The 22,693-nt window shown below is 38.7% G+C and overlaps 2 protein-coding genes across 2 annotated transcripts in view; both read right to left on the bottom strand.

Annotated features, from left to right (window-relative positions):
- The window catches only part of LOC106178420 (basic immunoglobulin-like variable motif-containing protein), a 38,713-nt gene that overhangs the window by 10,944 nt on the left and 5,076 nt on the right, over nt 1-22,693 (bottom strand). The window lies entirely within an intron of this gene.
- LOC106178953 (death-associated inhibitor of apoptosis 2-like) lies at nt 16,088-19,590 on the bottom strand. The gene is made up of 2 exons (XM_086997368.1): nt 19,418-19,590; nt 16,088-17,975 (listed from the first exon to the last, which is right to left on the bottom strand). The coding sequence occupies exon 2, from the start codon at nt 17,935-17,937 to the stop codon at nt 16,120-16,122; it is 1,818 nt and encodes a 605-aa protein (XP_086853494.1). The 5' UTR covers nt 17,938-17,975; nt 19,418-19,590; the 3' UTR covers nt 16,088-16,119.

The raw sequence follows: 22,693 nt of genomic DNA, 5'->3' as shown, positions 1-22,693 counted from the left end.
AGGAAGTGAAAATCCTTTGAGGGGTCGTTTTAATGGTTATTTCCTTACCGTTGGGACATATCTTAGTAATTATATTGATGGTTTATAATTGATGGCACATCTACTTCGGGGATGTAGAAGAGTCATTATTAATATCGTTTAAGTAATATTTTTAGAGACAATTAAAAAAAGTCTTACCGATAAAAGCTGAGAACCGACATTAAAAGCAGTGAAGCTTCATTTAAAATAATAATAATAACAATTTATAATAATTGTTTCCATGGAAAAAAATATCGAGGTTTCTCTTTAATAAAAGTACCCCTCGCAGTATACACATAAAAAGTTGTTTGGTCACAAAGAATCATTCATTTATCATTATTATTTTGTTTTATTTATTTATTTATTTATTTATTTATTTATTTATTTATTTATTTTGTACGTGAGCATAGTTCAGAAAAATAATCAAATATATACAGGTAACTCATAAATCTCTAAAACACCCGCCATCTCACAGCGCTCCCGGTAACTTACAACATGTTTGTAAAGTAGCCGGTAGACTCTGAAAGTCAGGGTTGCCGATGAATTCTATATCCGCCCCATTGCCATTTCCAATCTACTTTCATCTCTAAAAGCTGTGGGGACTTTCCAGTGGGACTCAATTAAATCACATACATGTACCATAGCCAATATTTTAGATGACATACTGAAAAACAAAGGCGTCATCTCGTAATTATTTTATTTGGAGTGGATAATCACTCGGAAATAAAGTGATTCGATGGCCCATTGATGGTTGACTCGAACTTTTGGTGTAAGTAAATAAGTACATGAAGAGCTAGCAAACCTTTTAAAGATGTGATAAAATAGGATAGTTCATTTATATTAAACGGATTCAATCCCAGCCCCAAAGTTTGATTGCTAGGCCCCTGCATCGACGGCGAGTGTGGAGGCAGGGAGACCATCAGGGAATTAGCGACAATGCTCTTAAGGTGGGCCGGTCATATTATTTAGTCCGCGGATCAACTTGTCGTGAATGTGCTTATTCTGGAATTGTGATCCGCAAAACAAATTACATGGGTACCTTGTGTAAAGTAAATGATGGATATTTTTATCCGGAGATAATTTTCTGCAATCAAATTCGTAAATGGAAGGGGATTATTATAATCAGAAAAAGTGGCTTACAAAGGGCAGATGCAGGAAAATTGCTGAAATTTCCAGAGCTTTAACGTCTTACGCGCAAGGTTATGGGAATTTTTTCCACACTGAAACGAAACTTTGATATAAACGCTATACATGAATGAGGCGGATCCAAGACTTATTAAGTGAAGTGAACTGGATGTAAACTATTTCTGTGATCTCCACGGGTTTCTGGTAGTCAAACTGAACGTATATTATTTCCCCCTTTTTCACTGACACGAGCGAAACAACCCTCACTGTAAATCAATGTTTATTTATTTATTTATTTATTTATCTATTTATCCAATGACTTAATTTCTGCGTCATAATGTGACCTTTTATATCCACACAGCCCGCAACATTTCTGCATAAAGATATACTGTAGCACAGATAACAGAAAAATTATTTCTCCTGCAGCTAAAAATGAATCCTCACCCAAATCATTAGATTGATGCTCACCGCATTTTTTCACAGTTAAAGCCAGCTGGAAATTATCTCAGAAAATGACACGTATGTCAGTCCTATTACGTGCATGCCAATTGTGTGAATGCCAATTAAATACGCCCCAGCGGCAATAAATTTCCTCATGGTAATATAATATACTGCAATATGGAAAGGAATGAGAAATGTCACGCCTAGATCTTTGAAGAGATTTCTTTTATTTTTTCTCATTAACCTTTCAAGATGATACTGGTAGATACTTTTCAGTCTGTGAAGGAAACTAATATCGCCGGCCAAAGGCTCCAAGCATAAAAAACTCCCTACACTTACACTTGGTCAGATTAACTGCTGTTTATTTTTTCTGTTAAGCATCTTTTACTTTTACGGTTTACAGTATGGCACACGAATAATAGGCTAACGTAACACGATGTACATAGCAAACACACTTCTTTGGTTGTCTGAATTACCTAAAAATATGCAGTATGGCTTTAATGGACGCCTATTTGATGCATCCAAAATATCAACCGCACGATAATTTCTTTTCACAATTATTCCTCGCTGCAACATAACGCTATAAATATGGGGTGATAAGGGTCAAATCATATAACAGTTTAAATTAATGTACTGCCAACCAAAGTTCATTGGAGCTAGGAGACGCTTGCTCAAACCAGAAACTTTTCCAACGGTCAACCACCACACACTGGTGCATCTATGCCTTCTTTGCAAAACTGAGTTTCAGAGCATTCTGGAAACAAGTCTCTATGCCAATGCATTGCGTCCACAATAAGGTTGATTATATGAAAAAAAATTATGATACGTTTACCATAAATGTTCAACAAAAATTTAAGGTTTGTTCGAAGGCCAAAGTTTGATTCGCTCGAAGAAGGAACTGTACGCATTGCGTACTTGCTTCAGTCGTACACCGTACACCACGGCGTCCGATAACGGATTGAGCAAAGTTATCAACCCCACGGTGTCCGTTACCCATTGGCCAATGACCCCATGATCAAATATTGTCAAGAAATACAGAACCACCATTGGTGACCAGAAGACAAACAAGGTACAAAACAACATGCTGACAATAATGTAAACGTTACTGCCATCCTTCTTTTGGTTTTTGGGAAATATCGTGTCGCACTCTCTGTCGTCTTAACATTATCATAAGGAGGAGATATAAAAGTAAGTTAATTAGAAATAGAGACGCCATGATGCCATTCGCGACGAAGTGAGGGTCCAGGTATTTCATATGCCTATGTCTGTTAAAGAAAATCACTGTACAGTCTAATCTGGTCTGATTTGTGGCATCGGTCAACGTCGAGACGGTCAAATAGACCAGTGGTATAACGTAAGTGGAGACTATCAGCAATACAACCACTTTAGGTGTAAAAATCAAGCCATGACGTAGCGGGAAGGCCACGCCCATAAACTGATCCACAACAAGCCAGGTTGTAGCCAAGAACGGGAAAAACTCATAGATCCATTCCAAAGACACGGAAATGTGGTACAGGCATGAGAGCGGTCCACTGTCGTACCAAATTGTGACATCATTTCCCGTCGTGTCGTCAGGTAGCAATGTGACGTCATGCCCGTTCGTAACGGTATTTCCAACAAAAGTAGTTGTCACGTCATGGACCGACGTGACGTCATTTTCATTTGTAACACCAAACTGAAAAACTGTGAAGTTTACTCCAGCGCGTATTTCGTCGGTCAATCTCGCAGCATCTAAGCCAGAGGATAGCATGGGAATTATACAAAAAACAATGTTTGCGAAGGCAAGGTTAATCAAGAGTCGTCCGAATCTTTTGATGATAATTGAAGAGGTGCGCAGGATGCAAAAAGATATCATGTTCGCTATGCCACCAAGGGAAGCACAAAGGAAAGCAATTATGTCTATATTTCTGGTGAATAGATAACTGTTGTAGCGCTCCAAATTTCCACCTCTTCCACTGCTATTTGAGAGTCCAGTGTATTCCATTTCTATAAACTACCGAAATCAGTAAAACCAATACTATCCAAATATACCATATATATGTATATCCTTTTTGGGTTATGTCGAGTCTTTTACAAATATACTCAGGATAATCACTCGGCTGGCTACCAAATGTTTACCAAAGCGCTCATGAATGTACTGTGGCAGCTCGATCCCTTAAATCAGCTTCCAAAGTTAAACTACGCCGTTGCTGTGTCAATGCCAGTGCTTAAGTCCTATTGCACTCCGAATTGCTGTCATTTTACCTTACCATCCCAACGGTTGCATTGGCAATATCACTTTCCGCACCTGCATGCTGAAAACACGTTCAGAAATTAGGTATTATTTGATATTGGTTTTATCATACTAAGAGCATTTATTGTGCCTTGTTGTACCTCGGTAATGTGAAATTTTAATTTCTTCAGTAGGCCTAACCGCGCCGCACTCAGGTTTCATTGTCATCAATCAATTTGAATGTCTTGGTACATCCTATCATATTAGATATAGGAAGGATGATTCACCTTTCCGCAATATATGGAGTGGGAATGTTGAGCAATGAGTGGGTGTGGTCAAATTCTCAAAGGTATACAACACACAATAAACTTTTTTATACAAATAAAATGAATTTCCAGCGTTTTTATCGAGGAACGTCCCTTTTAATATCGCTGAGAAATTTACGATCTTAAATTTTTTCTTATTATTTTTAGTTATGAGTGTCTCACTATTTGCTGGGGTACATTAAACAGTCTCTATCTGCTCGTGACAATGACCCAAAAACTAAAACCTTGGTACTAGAAACGGGTTTATGTACATGGTATCCATTGGTAGGTAAGGGTGACCTGCTCAGATAATCTATCTGCTGCTTACATTAAACAGGTATAAACGAACATGGAGAGTTTGGCATCTTACAAAATCTATTAGTACTATCGTTATCTCGGTTGTACTTCAACGTTACATGTACGGTCCGCCTACGTTTCTTCATAGAAGTGAAACTTAGAAGTTGCGTTCAATAATACTTTGGCATTATGAGAATAAAGCCTACCAGGTTAAACAAATTATGGAGGAAAAACTGAACCGTTTGATACCTTGTGATGACAATTGTACGTATTGCTTGGTGCACTTAATCAATTAATATGTATATGGATTTTTTATTTCCCTGACCAATGTGTGCTTGCCAAAGTTGATAAGAGGGAGAACTATTACGCTGGATTGGCGGTTTAGAAGATATTTATTACAAACAGCTAATGCGATGTTTTAATCCAGACATGAGTGCAGTACAACATGAATAAGCAGAGAGAATGAAATTATAAACACTTATGGAAAATACGTTAGTACACTTATACAAATTTATTTATATATTGGATCCTGTAGATAAATTCTACTTGTCAACGTTTCATTTTTACCTGTATTTAAGTATAAATATACATTTAAATTTCTCGATCTTTACAAACTGTGCATTCACAATATAATTATGATAATTTTGCAAATATATATAAAAACACTAAGCTATTACTGTCTCTAGCCTGCTTCTCAAACGTAATATAATGAAAACAAAATTTGAAACGTGGATGTTCTCCAAAAATTAACTGTTGTCCGAGCAACACCGTTTAGTTCTCTTAAAGAAGGAACAGTACGCCTTCCGTACGTGTTCCAGGCGTATACCGTACACCACGGCGTCCGATAACGGATTGAGCACAGTAATGCAAGCCACGGTGTCAGTAACCCATGGTTCGATGTCCCCGTTGTCAAAAATTGTCAAAAAATACAGAACCACCATTGGTGACCAGAAGACAAACAAGGTACAAAACAGCATGCCGACAACGTTATAAACGTTACTGTCTTTCTTCTGACGGATTTTCGACTGGTGGCTTAGCGAAATATTCAGTTGTCTCCTTTGCCTTCTTAACAATATCATTAAGAGGAGATACAAGATCAGGTTAATGAGAAAAACCGATGCTACAAAAACGCCACTGGCAACAAAATGGGGATCCATGTATTTCATATGGCTATATCTGTTAAAGAAATGCACATCGCAGTCCATTTTGGTCCAGTCTGTAGCACCAGTCAGCGTTGAGACGATCAGATAGACCAGGGGTATGGCGTACGTGGACATTATCAACAATACGACCACTTTAGGTGAGAGGATCTGGCCGTGACGTAACGAGAAGGCCACACCTATAAACTGGTCCACAACAAGCCACGTTGTCGCCAAGAACGGGAAAAGTTCACGCACCCATTCCAAAGACACGGAAAAGAAGTACAGGCATGAAAGTGGACCGTTGTCGTGCCAAATTGTGACGTCATATCCAGTCGTGGCGTCGGGTTCCAATGTGACGCCAGACTCATTCGTGTCGGCTTTTACAAACAACAGAGTAGTTACGTTCAGGTCCGATGCATTGATCAGATATCCACTCGAACCACTAAATTGGAAAACTGCATAGTTACTCTTACTATCAAGACTAGTTTTGGCGGTCAGCCTTGCAATGTCTAAACCAGCATACAGCATCAGAATCAAACAAAAAACGACGTTTGCAAAGGCAAGGTTTATCAGAAGTCGCTCGAACCTTTTCTTTTTAATGGAAGAAGCGCACAAAATACAAAGAGAAAGCATGTTCGCAACTCCACCAAGGAAAGCACAAATGAAACCAATTATGTCTATGTGTTTGGTGTACAAAGGGTTGTTGTACCGGTCCAGGTTTTCTCTGTCTGCACTGTTATTTGCAAGTCCTGGGAATTCCATATTGATGTGCTCTTCGAGTGAACGGTCTTCCACCGTCCAACTATAGCACTTGGGCTTTTTTCTGTATGACGCTTAATCTTCCCCCTGCCAAAATATACCCAGACACCAAGGCTGGCTACTCTCTAAATGTTTTTTTTTCACAGTGCTGAAGCGATCAACCTCCTTCCAAGGGGCCCCTTGTAAATCCACTCCCGAACTTCAACTGGTCTCTGATCCGCCCTTGCTGTGACAGCGACAGTGTCAGCAGTTAATTTCTCCCTGCTGCTTACCAAATGGCTGTCATCTAGCCTACCCAGAACATGTTTAGCAATTATATATTAATAGATATTGATTCCATTGCATCAAAACTAGTTGCCGTGCCTTGACATTGGTTACGTGGTCTTTTCTTTAATTGCCATTGCTTCCACGTTGGCAGGTATCCCTGTCATCAATCCATTTAAATGTCTAGGTGCATTCATTCATATTAGACTAGGTTCCCATACCTAGATCGATCTAACAGGATCGATCCATTTTCAAGTGGTTTCTCGCTAAATTGCTTTGGGCTTAAGCGGGTGATATGTCGGGCACGCCTACTAAAGCTGCTAAACAATAGTTAATAAATTACCCCTTAGCAGCTTCAGTAGACGAGACAGACATCTAAGCCGCTAAAGTTGATTTGCAACTTAGCTAGAATCCCCTCGGAGATAGATCGATCCACAGTTAGTGCGATAAGGTCTGGAAACGGTCCCTTAGATATGATAAGCGAAGAATAATTCACCGAAGCGTAACTATGGAGTGGATATGTCTGCAGGCGGGTGGGGGCGTGGTCGAGTTCTCAAAGGCATATGATGCGCTTAAAAAGCTTTAGATTTGTATGATAATCAAATGAATTTTGTAGATATTTCAGTTTTTTTATTTAATCACCAAGGCACAGCTAGTCCAACACCGTTAAGAACATAACGATCTAGACCAGTTTCTGAGTTATGAATGTTTATTTTAAATTTTACCGTCAATAGTTAGATTAAAGATAAATATGAAGAGAAAGTCAACGCCCCTTGACGTACATATACACACACTGGACAAAAGAAGTGTCACCCCTACTGAGCCAATACTATGGGGGAGATAAATGACTGTGGAATGATATGCTCCTAGTATCATTTTATTAACATCAAATTTCACAAAAAAATCACAAAATGAGAACAAAATATACATTCTACCAAAATATGTAGTTTCAAGTCCAAAATTAGTACTTAGTGGCATAGCCACATGACCTAATAATAGGTGCCAGTCTACGAAGCAAGGATTCATATAATTGTCTGATGCGTTCAGGGCTTATGCTGGCCCAAGCATGAAACACTGAATATAACAGAGTTTCTCTGCTGGTTAGACGGGCATTTGTAAAAAGTTTTGACATATAAATCCACACATTTTCTATTATGTTTGCATCCGGACTCTGGGCAGGCCACATCACCCTGCGAATGTCCTGTTGGTCAAACCAATCATCAACTGCTCTGGGCCTGTGACAAGGAGCATTGTCATCCTGGTGAACAGATGGATAATTCCTGTCACCAAACATGTTAGCAATAGATGGTAGCAAGCCTGACTCTAAAACATCGATATATTTCTAGCGATTCATGTTTCCATTAACCACTATCAATTCGCCCAAGCCATGGATGCTGATGCAGCCCCACACCATGATGAATATGCTGCTCCGGGTTCGAAAATTCAGTGCATGTGGTGCAAATGCGTTACCAGCAGTTTGCCAGCATAGTACCTCTGTCATCTGAGGTCAGACCAAAGCGACACTCATCAGAAAAACTATATAGGACCAATTGTCATGGACTGTCCAGTTCCAGATCCTGTTGACCCTAGTTTACTCTACGTTGCCTGTTTTGTAACGATATAAGAGGTTTCAGTCTTGCTACCCTGCTGTACACTCTCTGAGCATGTAACCGACGCCTAGCAATTTTCTCAGGCACATTCTTATGTGTGAAATTGTTCCACTGTGTTGTCAGCTGACAAGCAGTGTCGAACTTTGACAACCTGGACATCAAAATCAGTCGTCGGTCCTTACGGCCAGTATTTTTTCTTGGACGACCCATCAGAGGCAATTTGTCACTTGATCCAGTGTTTCTATGCCGAGACCAGACCCCCTGCACGGTTCTGACTGAACAATTCAATTGTATCGATATTCTGACATAGCTTATATTCCGCCTCTTCAGGTTAATAACTTGCACCTATAACCGTTAGATAATTGCCTGTATCTTGCCATATTGGAGTAAGACAGGAATAAAATTTGCTGTACATGTACAAGACCAACAATACAATTCCATGGTATAGCGGTTTTATACTCATTAGTCACATTATAAGTAGACCAGGCATTATAAGTACCCAAGATCTGCCTACTTTTATTACTCTGAGTTAGGGGGTGACACTTCTTTTGTCCAGTGTGTGTATTTGTGCCAATTTCGTACACGACATAAATAAATTTCTGTTGCCAACAAAACAACTTAAAATAATCTATAAGACAGACTAACACGCCTCATCTTGTTTCCAACGTGTATAATCATCAGCTTCACTGTAATCTGCACAACGCCAGGATGCTTCTAAGCAAACTTCACCTTGGTAATCTGCTATCGTCATTTCCAATACAAACCAAAACAAATTGACAGACTGACATAGACGTATGGCGAAACCTCACTGGGCAAATCAGGCAAAAAAAAAAAAAAAAACACCAAATCATTAAAAAATGATCGACAGCGTTGGTGAAACCCTGGTCGTTACATTTCTCCCTGTTTCGAATCAAAAGGTAAAGATGGACCAGACTGTTCATACCGATTCCATTGAAAATATGACGAAAACGAATGCGAAGTACTTTTTTTAAAAAAAATTATTTATCTCATGATATGTTTAAAAAAACAAATGTTGTCTAAGACTGAGTTCCCATACCTAGATCGATCTGACAAGATCAATCCATCTCCGAGGGGGTTTCTCGCTAAATTGCTTTCACCTTAAGCGGCTTAGATGTCTGGCACGAAGATGGGGTAGAGGGGGTTCTCGCTAAATTGCAATTCACTTGCTGAAGTTGTTGCTGTAATAAGGTCGCGCGCGTTATACGTCACAGGTGTTGCGTTACTACCCACGTGCTACGATTTTTCCCTTGGGGGGCAGCAAGCGGACATTTTGTACAGGAGCAATGCAAAGATGGGTGAATACGATACGTTGTTTTTAACCGAAGACGATGTTCCCGGGGCGAAACTGCCAACACCAAAAGTAAAGGATCACGCCAACTTTGTTTTGGAACGATGTGGTTAGCCTGTCAGTGGCGAGTTGGGGAGAAAAGAGCAGCATTGATAGCAAGGTACTGTGTACACGTGAACCGGCAAAGTTAATGATAATTTCGTGTTGCAAAAGCATAATTAAATTTTTTAGTTATTTTCCAAACGATACTATTTGAATAGCAGATACATAGATCTTACTAGCAACAATGTAACATTTTGATGACATTGAAAATCAAAAGCTGATGTGCACGATAGTTTGAGGAGGACACGGCGACAGCAAGTTATTCATGAAATTTTGCTATATAACACCATATCATATGCTTGTGTCGTTGATAACTCTGTGGTATTATTGCTATTATTGCTGCTCATATTAATACCTGATATTATTTCTCAGGCTACCAAGTTCATATCAGCTCATTTTTGTGGCAGTTGACCATTACATCATGTGTGCAGGTTATTATTATTATCACTATTATTATTTGATCAAGCACATTTTGATAAAGTGGCCATGCTTTAACAAGAGAGAGTCAAATTCATGTTGGATTTTAAAAGAGTAAATCATCACTAGTATGTGCAATTAAAGCTATTTGATTATACATATTTGATTTTCAATTATATTGATTATGATATGCGGTTTCTGCCTTTTTTCTCTCGCCCTGAAATATAAATATATAACAAGTAAATTGATAGTGCTTTATTACATTTTTGCTTTATACTTTCAGATGCAAAAACTGCGTAGAAGTTGGTAAAGCTGTAGAGATTGATGTGAGCATAGATCAGGGGAAATAGTGTTAGAAAAACTAGGAGGACAAGAAATAGATAATGTACTAGTAGATCCATCATCACTGCAAGGGTAGTTTGTGTGATCCTGTCCCTGAAACTGTGCCACAAGTTTTCAACTGGTTGAGTCCTTACTAAGACAAGCCGCTGCGGTGTGAATTGCAATATGTACATTCAGGTTATATGTGTCAGATTGATGACAAAAAAGACCTCCACAATATAATTCAAAGGAGTTATCCTTGCATCTATGCCTCATCAAAAGTACACAGTGACAGTGACTAGAACATTGTTTGCAAATAGTGAGGCAGTGAAGGCTGCAAGGTGCCATTGTTTTTCAGTATTAAGAATGACAGTATCTGTTTTTTATTACTTTTATTACTTTTTTTATTCAACTTTTACCCCTTCAACGTATACAAACAAACTTCCAGGGAACGTGAAGTATGCGTATACGTTGAAGGGGTAAAAGTTGAAACCTCAAAATACTAAGGTGCAAAGTACCAATCAAAGCGATCCAATTCCTTCCACTTCTGGCTGATCTTACTGTCCCAGTGGTTTCCTAGCTGTAACAAAATTGCATTAAGCCTAAATTTGATTTTGTAACAGCTAACGTTAGAAGACCTTTGGTAGAGAGTAATATCTGATTTGGAGCCACCGGGCTAGGGAATACAAATAAAGTTCCGTCTATTAGCGGACTACAACTGCTATCTGATACAGGTCATTTTTTCACTTAGTGTATAAACCTACGTAAAAAAATCCCATAAGAATAATAAAAACCGTTTCCGCCTTAATTATCTGTAGGTTCATTACTGAATGTCATATCACATCAGCCTGTTCGTCTTTCTATTTTCTTATTTTTCTTATAATAAACTGGTCGGTGTTAAAGAACTCTGAGTCTGTGTAACAGAGAGTTCGCCCTACATTCGATTCATACTGGTTACTGTTACCGTGACGTAGGCAGTTACAATCTAGGAAGCGGCTTACCTGTACAAATCAACGGGAACCAGATGGCAATCTCTATGACCCCATTCCCATAAATTTTAGATCGATCTATCCCTGTGGGGAGTCTCACTAGATTACTGTCAGCTTAGCCGGCTTAAGCGTCTGTCCTGCCTACTAAAAGCTGTAAGTGGGTAATTAACTATAGTGCGCGCTCGGCTGACTGCAATTTAGCGTGAACCCCCAGGGAGTTAGGTCGATCTAAATCTAAATCCCTGGATCGATCTAAATCTCTGGGAATGCACCCTATCTCGGAGTACTCTCTGTGGTACACTTCAGATCAGTGCAGTTCACGGTACATTAGGTTAACTCGCGCAGCCTTATGTGTCACACTTCGTTTGATTAAAAAGCCAATGTTACAGATCGTACACGCAGTCCCAGTTTCCTGTGCATAACAATCCTCTTCATGTTTTCTATCTGGCTTGGATAAGTTACAAACGCCAGCAGTGAATGGTTTTAAAAGCAAAGTGTACACAGGCGTTCGAAAAGCTAATTGCTAGGGCTAACTTGCACTGTATGTATGAAACGCAAAATACTGTGAAAAAAACAGGCAACTAAGGTTACGGCAATTCAGAGAGAAGAGGCAGGAAGTTGAACGGCTGACAGCCACGTCGAGATCGTATCACAGAGCAGTCTATCCCAGGTCAGTAGCTGATATTGCTGGTTCTCCACGCGTTCCCATAGTAACTCCAGATCGGCGTGAAGTGGAATTTGCACTCCTTGGCGCTGTGGAAAATACAAGTGCGTAGCCAGCGTTCTTCTGTGTTTTTTAGACGGGGTTATGACTCAAAATACATAAGTCTGAGAAAGATTTGTTACAACCAAATTAAAGAAGGCCTTTGGTTTAATGTTTGATGACATTCGATGCACAGTCTGTTAGAAAAGAGGGCATATTGCAATGGAATACACTACACTTTCAAATAACAGCGGAGGTGGGCGAAATCTGAAACCTTACAACAGTCATTTGTACACCAGAAATATGGACATCATTGGTTTCATATGTGCTTCTCTTGGTGGGGCAGCGAACATGGTATCCCTGTGTGCCCTGCGTGCTTCTTCCATTAAGAAGAAAAGATCCGGGCGGCTCCTGATCAACCTTGCCTTCTCAAACGTCATTTTTTGTTTCATTCTTATGTTGTACGATGCACTGGACGCTGCAAGGTTGACCGCCGAAATGCACAATGGTATCAACAGCACAATGTTTCAATCTGACTTTGCAAATGGTTATGACGACACATCAGAGCGTACCACGACTTTGTATGACGTCACATTTGGAAATGAGTATGGCGGAAATGACGTCAAAATCTGGCATGACAGCGGTCCGCTTTCATGTCTGTACCATTTTTCCGTTGCTTTGGAATGGATACGTGAACTTTTCCCGTTCTTGGCTACAACGTGGCTTGTTGTGGATCAGTTTATGGGCGTGGCCTTCCCGCTTCGTCAAGGCCTGATCTTCACACCTAAAGTTGTCGTATTGTTGATAATTTCCACGTACGTTATACCGCTGGTCTATTTAACCGTCTCGACTGTGACCGATGTCGTAAATCAGATCAAAATAGACTGCACGGTGATTTTCTTCAATAGATACAGGCATATGGAATATCTGGACCCTCACTTCGTCGCCAGTGGCATTTTCGTGGCGACAGTGTTCCTCACAAACTTGGTTTTGTATCTGTTGCTCATGGTTATCGTGAGACGCCAAAGGGTTCAGTTAACACATACGGAAAATCGCCAGTCAAAAATCGGAGAGAAGGATGTTAGTAATGTATACATTATTGTCGGCCTGTTGTTTTGCACTTTGTTTGTTTTCTGGTCACCAATGGTGGTTCTGTATTTTTTGACAATATTTGACAAAGGGTCCATTGAGCAGACGGTCACCGACACTGTGGCGTTTATTACGGTCCTTAACCCCTTAGCGGACGCGGTAGTGTACGGCGCACGACTGGAGCAAGTGCGCAAAGCGTACAGCTCCTTCTTCAAGAAAATTATGCAGCGTTGCTCATGTAAAAAGTAAACATTGTGGAACTATACACTTTGTTCTAGTGTGTCTCACCATCTGTTTTTTGTAATATTCATTTCAGGGACAGATTAAATGGCGTTTATGCCGTGGAATTTGCGATTTGCACTAGAACCGTTCAGTGAATATGACAAGGCAATTGTACTGACGTACCATCTTTGACGTAACACTTTTGATCAAAAACAGAATCTGAAGTGCTTTTATTTACAAATGATAACCTCACCGCAGGTTGATTTTGTTATAAACAGTGCTTTGTTATTCAGATACCATTATTAACGTGATTAATGGTACAGAAATACAAAATAGATATCCATAGTTTATACCATTCAGGCCCGTAGCCAAGGGGGTTCGGGGGGGGGGGGGGGTTCGAAAGAACCTCCCCTTTTGCTGGAGAAAGGTCCACTCTGGATAAAATTTGATCTAGTTACATGAAGTTTTTATGGAAAAAGGTCCACTTTTTCAGAAAAAAAAACCTTTTGAAATTGCTGGCTACGGGCCTGGCCATTTATTAACAATAATAACAGGCACCTCCTTAATTTTTTGTTTCACTGTGATTTCCCCAGAGGTATAGACACGTTCCTTAAATTGAAAAGACACGAGAGGATATTAAGTCTTGCTCAGTTTACAAACTGAATATAAAGTTAACTACACATTTCTATGCTTATCATCCTAATTGTAATAAGTCCATGGCAGGTAAATCACTCTGATCGGAGGTATACAGCTAATGGTTTTGTTTCTAGTGATCTTAAACTCAAGGTGTCGGTTAATATTCCATATATGATAAATATAACACGTTCTCACATTCTCAGCAGTTTTTTAGAAGTACAAAAGATTAAAAATTGAGAAAAAAACGAATCGCTATTGTTTCGACGCTGTCCAGATAACACGAAAGCGTACATAAAAAAAGATTAAACACGGACAATTTATTCAATCATTGGTATTTATATCTTATGAACTATAAAGAAAAAAAACATTTGCGCCTAGAGATCACATGGAATTGTTCCATTGACAACACCAATTGTCCCAATGCACTCCATTATCTACTTGCAGTGTAAATGTCAATAAGATAACAGTACTTAGGATTGTAAGTGGTAGATAACGCAGTTAATACCATTTGTCGAATGGCAGAGTTGAGGGATAGTTAGCCCTTCATCTGTTTGGAATTTATATGTACATTACACTTTATGCATCAGCAGTTCTTATCCATTTATAACACAAAGCCTTAAGCTCATTGTACCCTTACAACTTTTTAAAAGCTTACAAAACAATAAGCTTTTACAGGATAAGGGATTGCAGCTATGACATACTTCAGAATATTGGCTAAATAAATCTTAAATTATCTTATTTTGCTTTTTGGCGAATAGTTTACTTGCGTTTTAAATGGATAACAACCCGTCACATGGGATTCAAAATTCCACAAGAATTACATATATGAAATATGTGCTTGCCAACGGACCACGTGGACCTTCATAACTTTGAACTAACTTTGAACATCGGAAAGGATTCAATAACAATTAGTAATTAAGTATAGGAAAATCGACGTTTACCCCAGGGAAATCCGTTTTCGGCACTTTTCCTGGCCATAATGAACAGGTGTTATCCCTTAAATGTGGAAAGTGTCTGGTGAACTACTGGTGCCATCTGGAGAGCGTGATAGGAAGTGGGCAAATTGCGTTTACATTATTCCGCATCAAAAATATACACAGACAGTGGTGTTCGTCAGTACCCTTCGTTCTATCACTGATTATGGCTGTCAAACTTTCCATCAAGCGGGAAATATCAGGGAGTCTGTAGAACATAACATTTAAGTGCAACTTACAATCTCATTTTACAGGTACTTGTAAATTGTGTGATTCAGGCATTATCAAAATAAACGCCATGTGCAGTGAAAAAAGGGACTAAAAGGAATCGAAAATGAAATATTTACAATGACTATCAAGTCAAATAAAAGGTCAGAACTCCTATAGTAACTTAAAATATGAACCATTGAAAACTGCCGTAGTTTCTAATCCTTCTCAATACGATTTTCAAAACGTATTTCCTACTAAATGTGAATTTTTTAAGTGTTTGTTTCATAAACACTTCAGGAGCTAAATTATTTGCGACAAAAATGTTATTATAAAAATATAATATTTAATATATCTAAAAAATAACCGCGTAGAATAATGCCTGCAACAACAAAAACGTGCAATTGTCTTTAAAAAATACCAAACATTATCAAGGATTAGATTACATATTAAACAATAGTAAACAAAGTATATTAACATATTAAATATAAATTGGTCACTTATTGTAAGTTTAATAAGACCCCTTCAGTGATAACTACTGTATAAGTTACATATTATTAATGGGACGAATAAGCAAAAAGTAGATAATGAATAAATACAAATAGAAAACAATGCAAAAATGTTAAAAACCTTGAATGTTGTCGCTAGGAACCAGAGTTCGTTTCCGATTATTTTGTACAGCTAATTGCTATTTAACCCTAACCCGTGTTATTCATGTGGCAGCCCTGGACTTCCTCTTCTAGTGCTACAATTCCTGTCAAGACGTCACTGAACAGACAAGGACTGCACAATGTTATTGGCCCTTAATTTATTTGTGATATTTCAAATTTGAAATAACATTCTAATAATGATTAAGTATTAAAACTCATTATAATCATTAAACGATCTTTGGAATGAATATTTTATGTTGTGTTTTGAGTCTCTTCTCAAGGTTGCAGATAAGGGTTTTCTTTTTTTTTCAAATCATCACAGCTATATTACTGCTCCTCGCCATCCAAGAGAGCCTCTAAAAGTGACTGTAAATTTGGAAACTCGGCGCCGTTGTCCTCCAATCGCTTTTGGACCACTCTACGCACAACGTCTTTGGAATATCCAATCTCCATAGCCTTCTGAGTAATAGGATTAAGCATCTTAGCTTCCATTTCGCTTGTGTCCAGTTTAGCAGAGACGGGCATTGGTTCGCTCTTAGATTTTCCTTGAATGCTCATTCCTCGCTGGACGCCTTTAGCAAAATCGCTTCCTTTCGTAATTTGCAAAAACTCGCAAGTCGGAGCCCACCGCGCATGCTCAATCCAAGGATCTTCTTCCGGTTGCCACCCGCAGAGACCCACTCCACAATGGAAGCACAGAACAATGTCCTGGTTTCCCTCATAAAAGAAACCTGCCCGGGAAAGGCCCTGTGCTCTTTGGGTCTTGTGATCCGGCCATTCGTAGAAGGTGCTAAATCTATCTTTTGCCTGGACGTATTCTGGATAAAGAGGGATAAGATTTGTTGAACTGTTCAGGTCTCGTCGTTTTGCAGATTCCTTTGGGTGTTGACGGTTTGTATTAGAGACCGGAACCTGGGGCCCTTTTGTTTTGCCATATTTTCGAGCTCCAGTGATTTCTTCTGGTGCTTGGGTCGACTTGCTTACATCTCTTGGGAATGTTTTAGGGTGTGAAAACGTTTCAGACGACTCTTCTTTTCCAATGGTCTTCAAAACATTTAGAGCGACGTCCTTACTCCTGGCTTCGGCCTGCTTTTCTTTCACAAAAGGACAGTCGGGGAATAACCGGGTGTGCTCCCCTAATGCTGTGTCCCCTTTGACCCACTTGTGAATACTGCCATTACAAAAAGCGCATGTAGCCCGATCATCACGGTCAGAACGAGGAGTGTAGTAGAAGCCAGCCCTTGCCAATTCTACTGGACGAATGGGGCAATCTTTAGGCCAGTGGTCAAATGTTCCCAGGCGATTGTACTCTACCGTCATGTCTTTAGACAGTGGGCAACTGACTGGAGCCGTTGTGTCTTCATTGAATCGATTCCCGGTCCCTTGTGAGAGGACATAGTCCTTTCTGCCTATGAAGACTTGGGGTGAGGTCACATCCGGTGCTTTATTTCTGGATCCGCCTGTATTCAATGGGTTCATAAAGCTTACATTTTGTCTGTGCGAGTCGTCTTTCAGTGGTGTTTTGCTTTGTTCTTTGACAAAGATGCAATATGGAAAGTGTCTCTTGTGTTCAAGGAACGGGATGTCCTCTGGTCCCCAGTTCATAAGCTGTCCCACACAAAAAGGGCATTGGACGAGGTCCCACGTGTTTGTGTAGATAAAACCAGCCTTGGCCAAATCTTCGCCGTGTACAGGACAAGTTCTTGGGAAAGAATCGAAAGTTTTTCGGCGTTTTGGAAGACTCCACCACGGAGAGCTAAATATTTCGCTTGCAGGTTCAAGCCAATGACGCGACAGACGTTCTTCCTTTATTTCAATTGTACGTTCATGCCACTGACGCGGGAGATGTTGCTTCGAATTCAAACTTGGTTCAGAGATGGTGCCACCCGCCGCATGCTTCACCTCCGGTGGGATTTCGCACGATCCTTCCTTCTGAAGGTAAGGATTACAGTCGTCTGTCACATTGTATCCTCCGGGTGGTTCACTGTAATTATAGGTTTTGTGGTTATCTGTCCTGAGAATTCTTCTACGTGTAGATATACCACTGTCATGTAGATTATGAATACTACTCTGTTTCCCTTTTACTTGTTTTATTTGGTGGCATTGTTTATTTGCCAAACTTGCTTTCTCGTGATATGCCGTCATGGCAGGAATGGCTTGGATTGATCAGAAAAAGCGAAAACCTGAAAGGAAAACAATTATTGGAATGAACGTCATGTTTTGCTTCCTTTGTGCTAATAATGTGAAATAAATCTAAACGATTGTATTGATGTGCAATGATGAATCATGGAAAATCAATAGTGCAATTGCTATTGAAAAGCCTGAGAATCTTTTCTATACCTTTCAATTGCAAAGTTTTAATGTTACATTTTCACATATGTACATTGTTGTTGTTGTTTTCTCAGATGTTCACCACACAGCCCTACCGTGACGGTTTGCATGTGCTCTATGGACCGTCTTTATACAGAGGCGTATGTGTCAATATTGGCACTTTTTGAATCGTTGAAAGTTGTTTGATGTTTGTAGAAAGTGAAAGGCTTAATCCAATATTTGCTCCCGATAAATGGTTGCTATGTGCAGATCGAAAGTATACAGACCTTGGTGAGTCATGCATAAGAATGTGTCATGACTCATGAGTATATGAGTAGATTGTTCCTGTAAGACTGATGTTGGAAAAAATGACTTTAGATAGACATATTATCCTGACACACGCTATCAATAAGAACAGCATGTTTAGATAATAATTAATCAGATTAGGTTACTCAATTGCAATTTGCATAAAAATGAATAAATGAACTTACATGCACACGGTACAATTCATGATTCAGCTAGAGAGAAATGTCATTATTTATTGTATCAAAATCATTAATTCGAATGTGAAATGAAGAGTAACTCGTTGAATGCTTTGGTCCGGAAATTAGCGTAAAAACTAATTTTAATAGTAGTCCGTTTCCAATTTGGTATGGATTATAACTAGTACGATAGTGTTTGTTAAACCGTGCCTTTCAAAATAATAAGAATAATAATAATAACAACAACAACAGCAATTGCTGCTTCAATATTTATGTCAGTATCAAATAAAAGTTGTTCATATTATCAGTTTCTCATCTTTAATTTTTAAATAATTAAAAACCTACTGACAAGTTTAGTTATCGTTTTGGAATGGAGAGTCTACATTGTTATAGGCGAATACAGGGAATACAGGGGCTCCTTCTTGTCGATTTCTTGGACCATGCAGGGGCAGATCCAGGATTTTTAAGACGGGGGGGGGGGGGGGGGTGCGGTTTTTTTACGGATTGACAGGCCTCGGATTGCTAAGCTGACACTCACCCCCTTGGCATAAGGTTCGGGGCACGCTATTTGGTACGGTTTAGAACTATTATTCAGCTAGACATTTTTGGTGCTATTTTTTAATCAGAAATAGAAGGAGGGGTCAAGAACCCCCTGACATCCCCCTAATTCCGCCATCCCCCTAAATCAGAAAATGTGTCCATGCCTGGACAAGCAAGTAATAAACACCAAACTAGTATGATATACTACATATATATTAGACGTATACCAGGTCGATACGCACCTGGTTGTAAAACGCCATTTTTTCCAACTACCAGTAGATTCAATGACCTACCTTAAAACATCACGACAGAAGTAGGTCACACAATCGCTGTGGTAAATCGTAACTAATGCTAGTCTGAACGTTCACATCCATTAAGGTCAAATCTGCCAAGATAAAATATTTCAAGTTTCAGAAAAATTCATTGTCGGAGAAACCTCTGTATTTCAGTACATCGCAGTTTTAGTCAGCAAAAATAGTAGTTCACAATCGCACGCAATGTAACGGGAAGTTTATGAATCAGCAAAATAGAGGGATTAGGTATAACCCCCCACCCCACCCCGAAATAGAACAATCTGTTGCTTTAATTAGTAAGGTACATGTAAAAAGCCACGGTTTTCAAATATTCACAAAGAAATCTCCTTTTTTCTTTTCAATTTGTTAAGGGAATTTTACACGTTGAAAAAAAAACTATAGGCCTATATCACTGTTTGCACAGTTAGTGTTCGAATTCATACACAATGTAAAAAGGGGAATTCCCCACGTCATTCCACAGGTCATTGGTAAATACAGTCATTCCAAAGCTGGGCGCTTTATCACAACCGTGCTGAATGGACCCGGAAAAGTGCATTTGAACCTGATGATATTTTGAGAACTTACAAATGACAGAATAACGGGTAAATCCATGATGGAAGAGCATTGTTTTTTCCTCGAAAAGATAGAATACTAGTAAATGAAGAAACGCAAATAACATTTAATGAACAAGAATACTAAAAATATTAATCAATAATATTACTAATGGATGGACTATAAGCCATTGCACGCCTTTATAATAACCGTATCCTTTTCACAATGCTTTTGTAGTAAAGTGTCTCCTTACAACAATACAACCTGCAGTTCGACTGTATTTTCACTATAAATTCACAGATATGTTTCTAGGGTGCACTTTGACACACTAAAGCCGTTTAAAATAATTACACACGAGTTCTTAGCTCCAACATGTAGTTTCAGGCTTGTTTCACTTTGTGATGTAATTATTGTGATGTAATTCTGACCCAAAATTTCCCTTGAAGGAATTAATACGAAGTTAATTTGGTGGTTTCGCTAAATGGTGCATGCCCTGCGTATGCATGATTCGTGGCATTATGATATTAAATACAGAATGTTCTAAAAATATAAAATATGTTTGTCATGAGTATATGATTAGGTTGTTCATATCAATTTCTGTTGGAAAATGACCTTAGATTGAAATATTATCCTGACACACGCCAAAAATAAGAACAGCAAGTTTGGAAAATAATTAATCAGATAAGGGCACTCAGTTGCAGTTAGACTATGATAAAAGTGCGATATGTGTTTAAATTGATTTATGATTTGCTGTTATCTTTTAATTTTTTATTAATTTTTCAGCTACTGACTATTTGTTGTATAATTTTAATTATAAAACTGCTATCAAAAGCCAAAACTGATATAGAAAATAAATGAAGTGACGTCAAACTAAAGGGTGAAAATTTCTATTTAACGTAGCTCGGGACATATACATAGACCTATGACAAATATCAAAATTCAAAAATTGATATAAAGAATTAGAGTATCGACAATTGTAGTATCAAATGAAAACGACTTCGAACTAAATCGCGAAAAAAATCCATTTAACTTTGTATATAGCGCCATGAATTTATCACCAGCGTCTTTTTAAAATTTGCCGATTAACCTCAGCAGAGAAGAAAAGCGGATGTAAAAGAAACGTTCTCTATACTGTCCCTAAAACCTACTAATCCTAACCTATACTTATCATATGAGGTAGGCAAATCGATGTTTGGTTTAAATATCCGCCTGCTGTCCGTGTTGACCTTGTACCTGAAGTAGGTCGATATCGCGTGAATAAGCTCGATCGGTTACTTGAAAAGAATAGCCCTGCTGCACTACTATATAAAAGATATGTCAGTGGCGCTTTATCATTACCTCACAACCTTAGACTGCCAGCTGCTAACCATGGGGATTAATGACATGGGCTGTGGGATAGATGCACACAATTTTATGTGAGTATGTCATTCTGTTTAGAAGTATTCACCTGTTAATATTCGTGTATGTGCACGTGGATTTTTAAGCATGTATGCATGTACAGGTCAGGCTGGTGGCGGTGCCGTCTTCACGCAGACGACTAACAGATCAGACCCCCGTACTAGTGAGAATCATGGGTGGGAAACAAGACGATTTATGCGTTTCACGAATTGGCCGGAGTGGGCTTCCGTTCCTGCAACAAGGCTGGCACAAGCAGGGTTCTTTTACTCCGCCAAAGGGGATGAGGTGCTTTTTATCAGTGATAAGCTTTTGTTCATGTTTACAAATATCCATTTCGCATGTTTTTAAAGTAATATTATAAATTTAATTGCACATTATACCATTCAGCTGTCTATTTAAACGCCTTCTTTAAATCACATAAATAGCCTCTCTGCCATGTTTATCTCCTGTCTTTAGCATCAAATATTCCATGATTGATTCTCGTTTATTCACGACTTTAGCATCAAATATTCCATGACTGATTCTCGTTTATTCACGACTTTAGCATCAAATATTCCATGACTGATTCTCGTTTATTCACGACTTTAGCATCAAATATTCCATGACTGATTCTCGTTTATTCACGACTTTAGCATCAAATATTCCATGATTGATTCTCGTTTATTCACGACTTTAGCATCAAATATTCCATGACTGATTCTCGTTTATTCACGACTTTAGCATCAAATATTCCATGACTGATTCTCGTTTATTCACGACTTTAGCATCAAATATTCCATGACTGATTCTCGTTTATTCACGACTTTAGCATCAAATATTCCATGATTGATTCTCGTTTATTCACGACTTTAGCATCAAATATTCCATGACTGATTCTCGTTTATTCACGACTTTAGCATCAAATATTCCATGACTGATTCTCGTTTATTCACGACTTTAGCATCAAATATTCCATGATTGATTCTCGTTTATTCACGACTTTAGCATCAAATATTCCATGATTGATTCTCGTTTATTCACGACTTTAGCATCAACTATTCCATGATTGATTCTCGTTTATTCACGACTTTAGCATCAAATATTCCATGACTGATTCTCGTTTATTCACGACTTTAGCATCAAATATTCCATGATTGATTCTCGTTTATTCACGACTTTAGCATCAAATATTCCATGACTGATTCTCGTTTATTCACGACTTTAGCATCAAATATTCCATGATTGATTCTCGTTTATTCACACAAGGTGATCTGCTACAGCTGTACCTTCTTTAGAAACCTTAGAAACTGACACCATGACCTCTGGAAACTTTACAACTAAAGCAAA

The sequence above is a fragment of the Lingula anatina genome, chromosome 10 (assembly GCF_051362555.1).
Source record: "Lingula anatina isolate TDL-2025a chromosome 10, LinAna3.0, whole genome shotgun sequence".
NCBI classification, from domain to species: Eukaryota; Metazoa; Brachiopoda; class Lingulata; order Lingulida; family Lingulidae; genus Lingula; species Lingula anatina.
Note: the sequence above shows the minus strand (reverse complement) of the source record. Positions and strands in the feature narration are given on the sequence as shown.

Coding starts and splice junctions, on each gene's coding strand:
- LOC106178953 (XM_086997368.1), bottom strand. CDS start 17,937: ATGACGGCATATCACGAGAAAGCAAGTTTGGCAAATAAACAATGCCAC.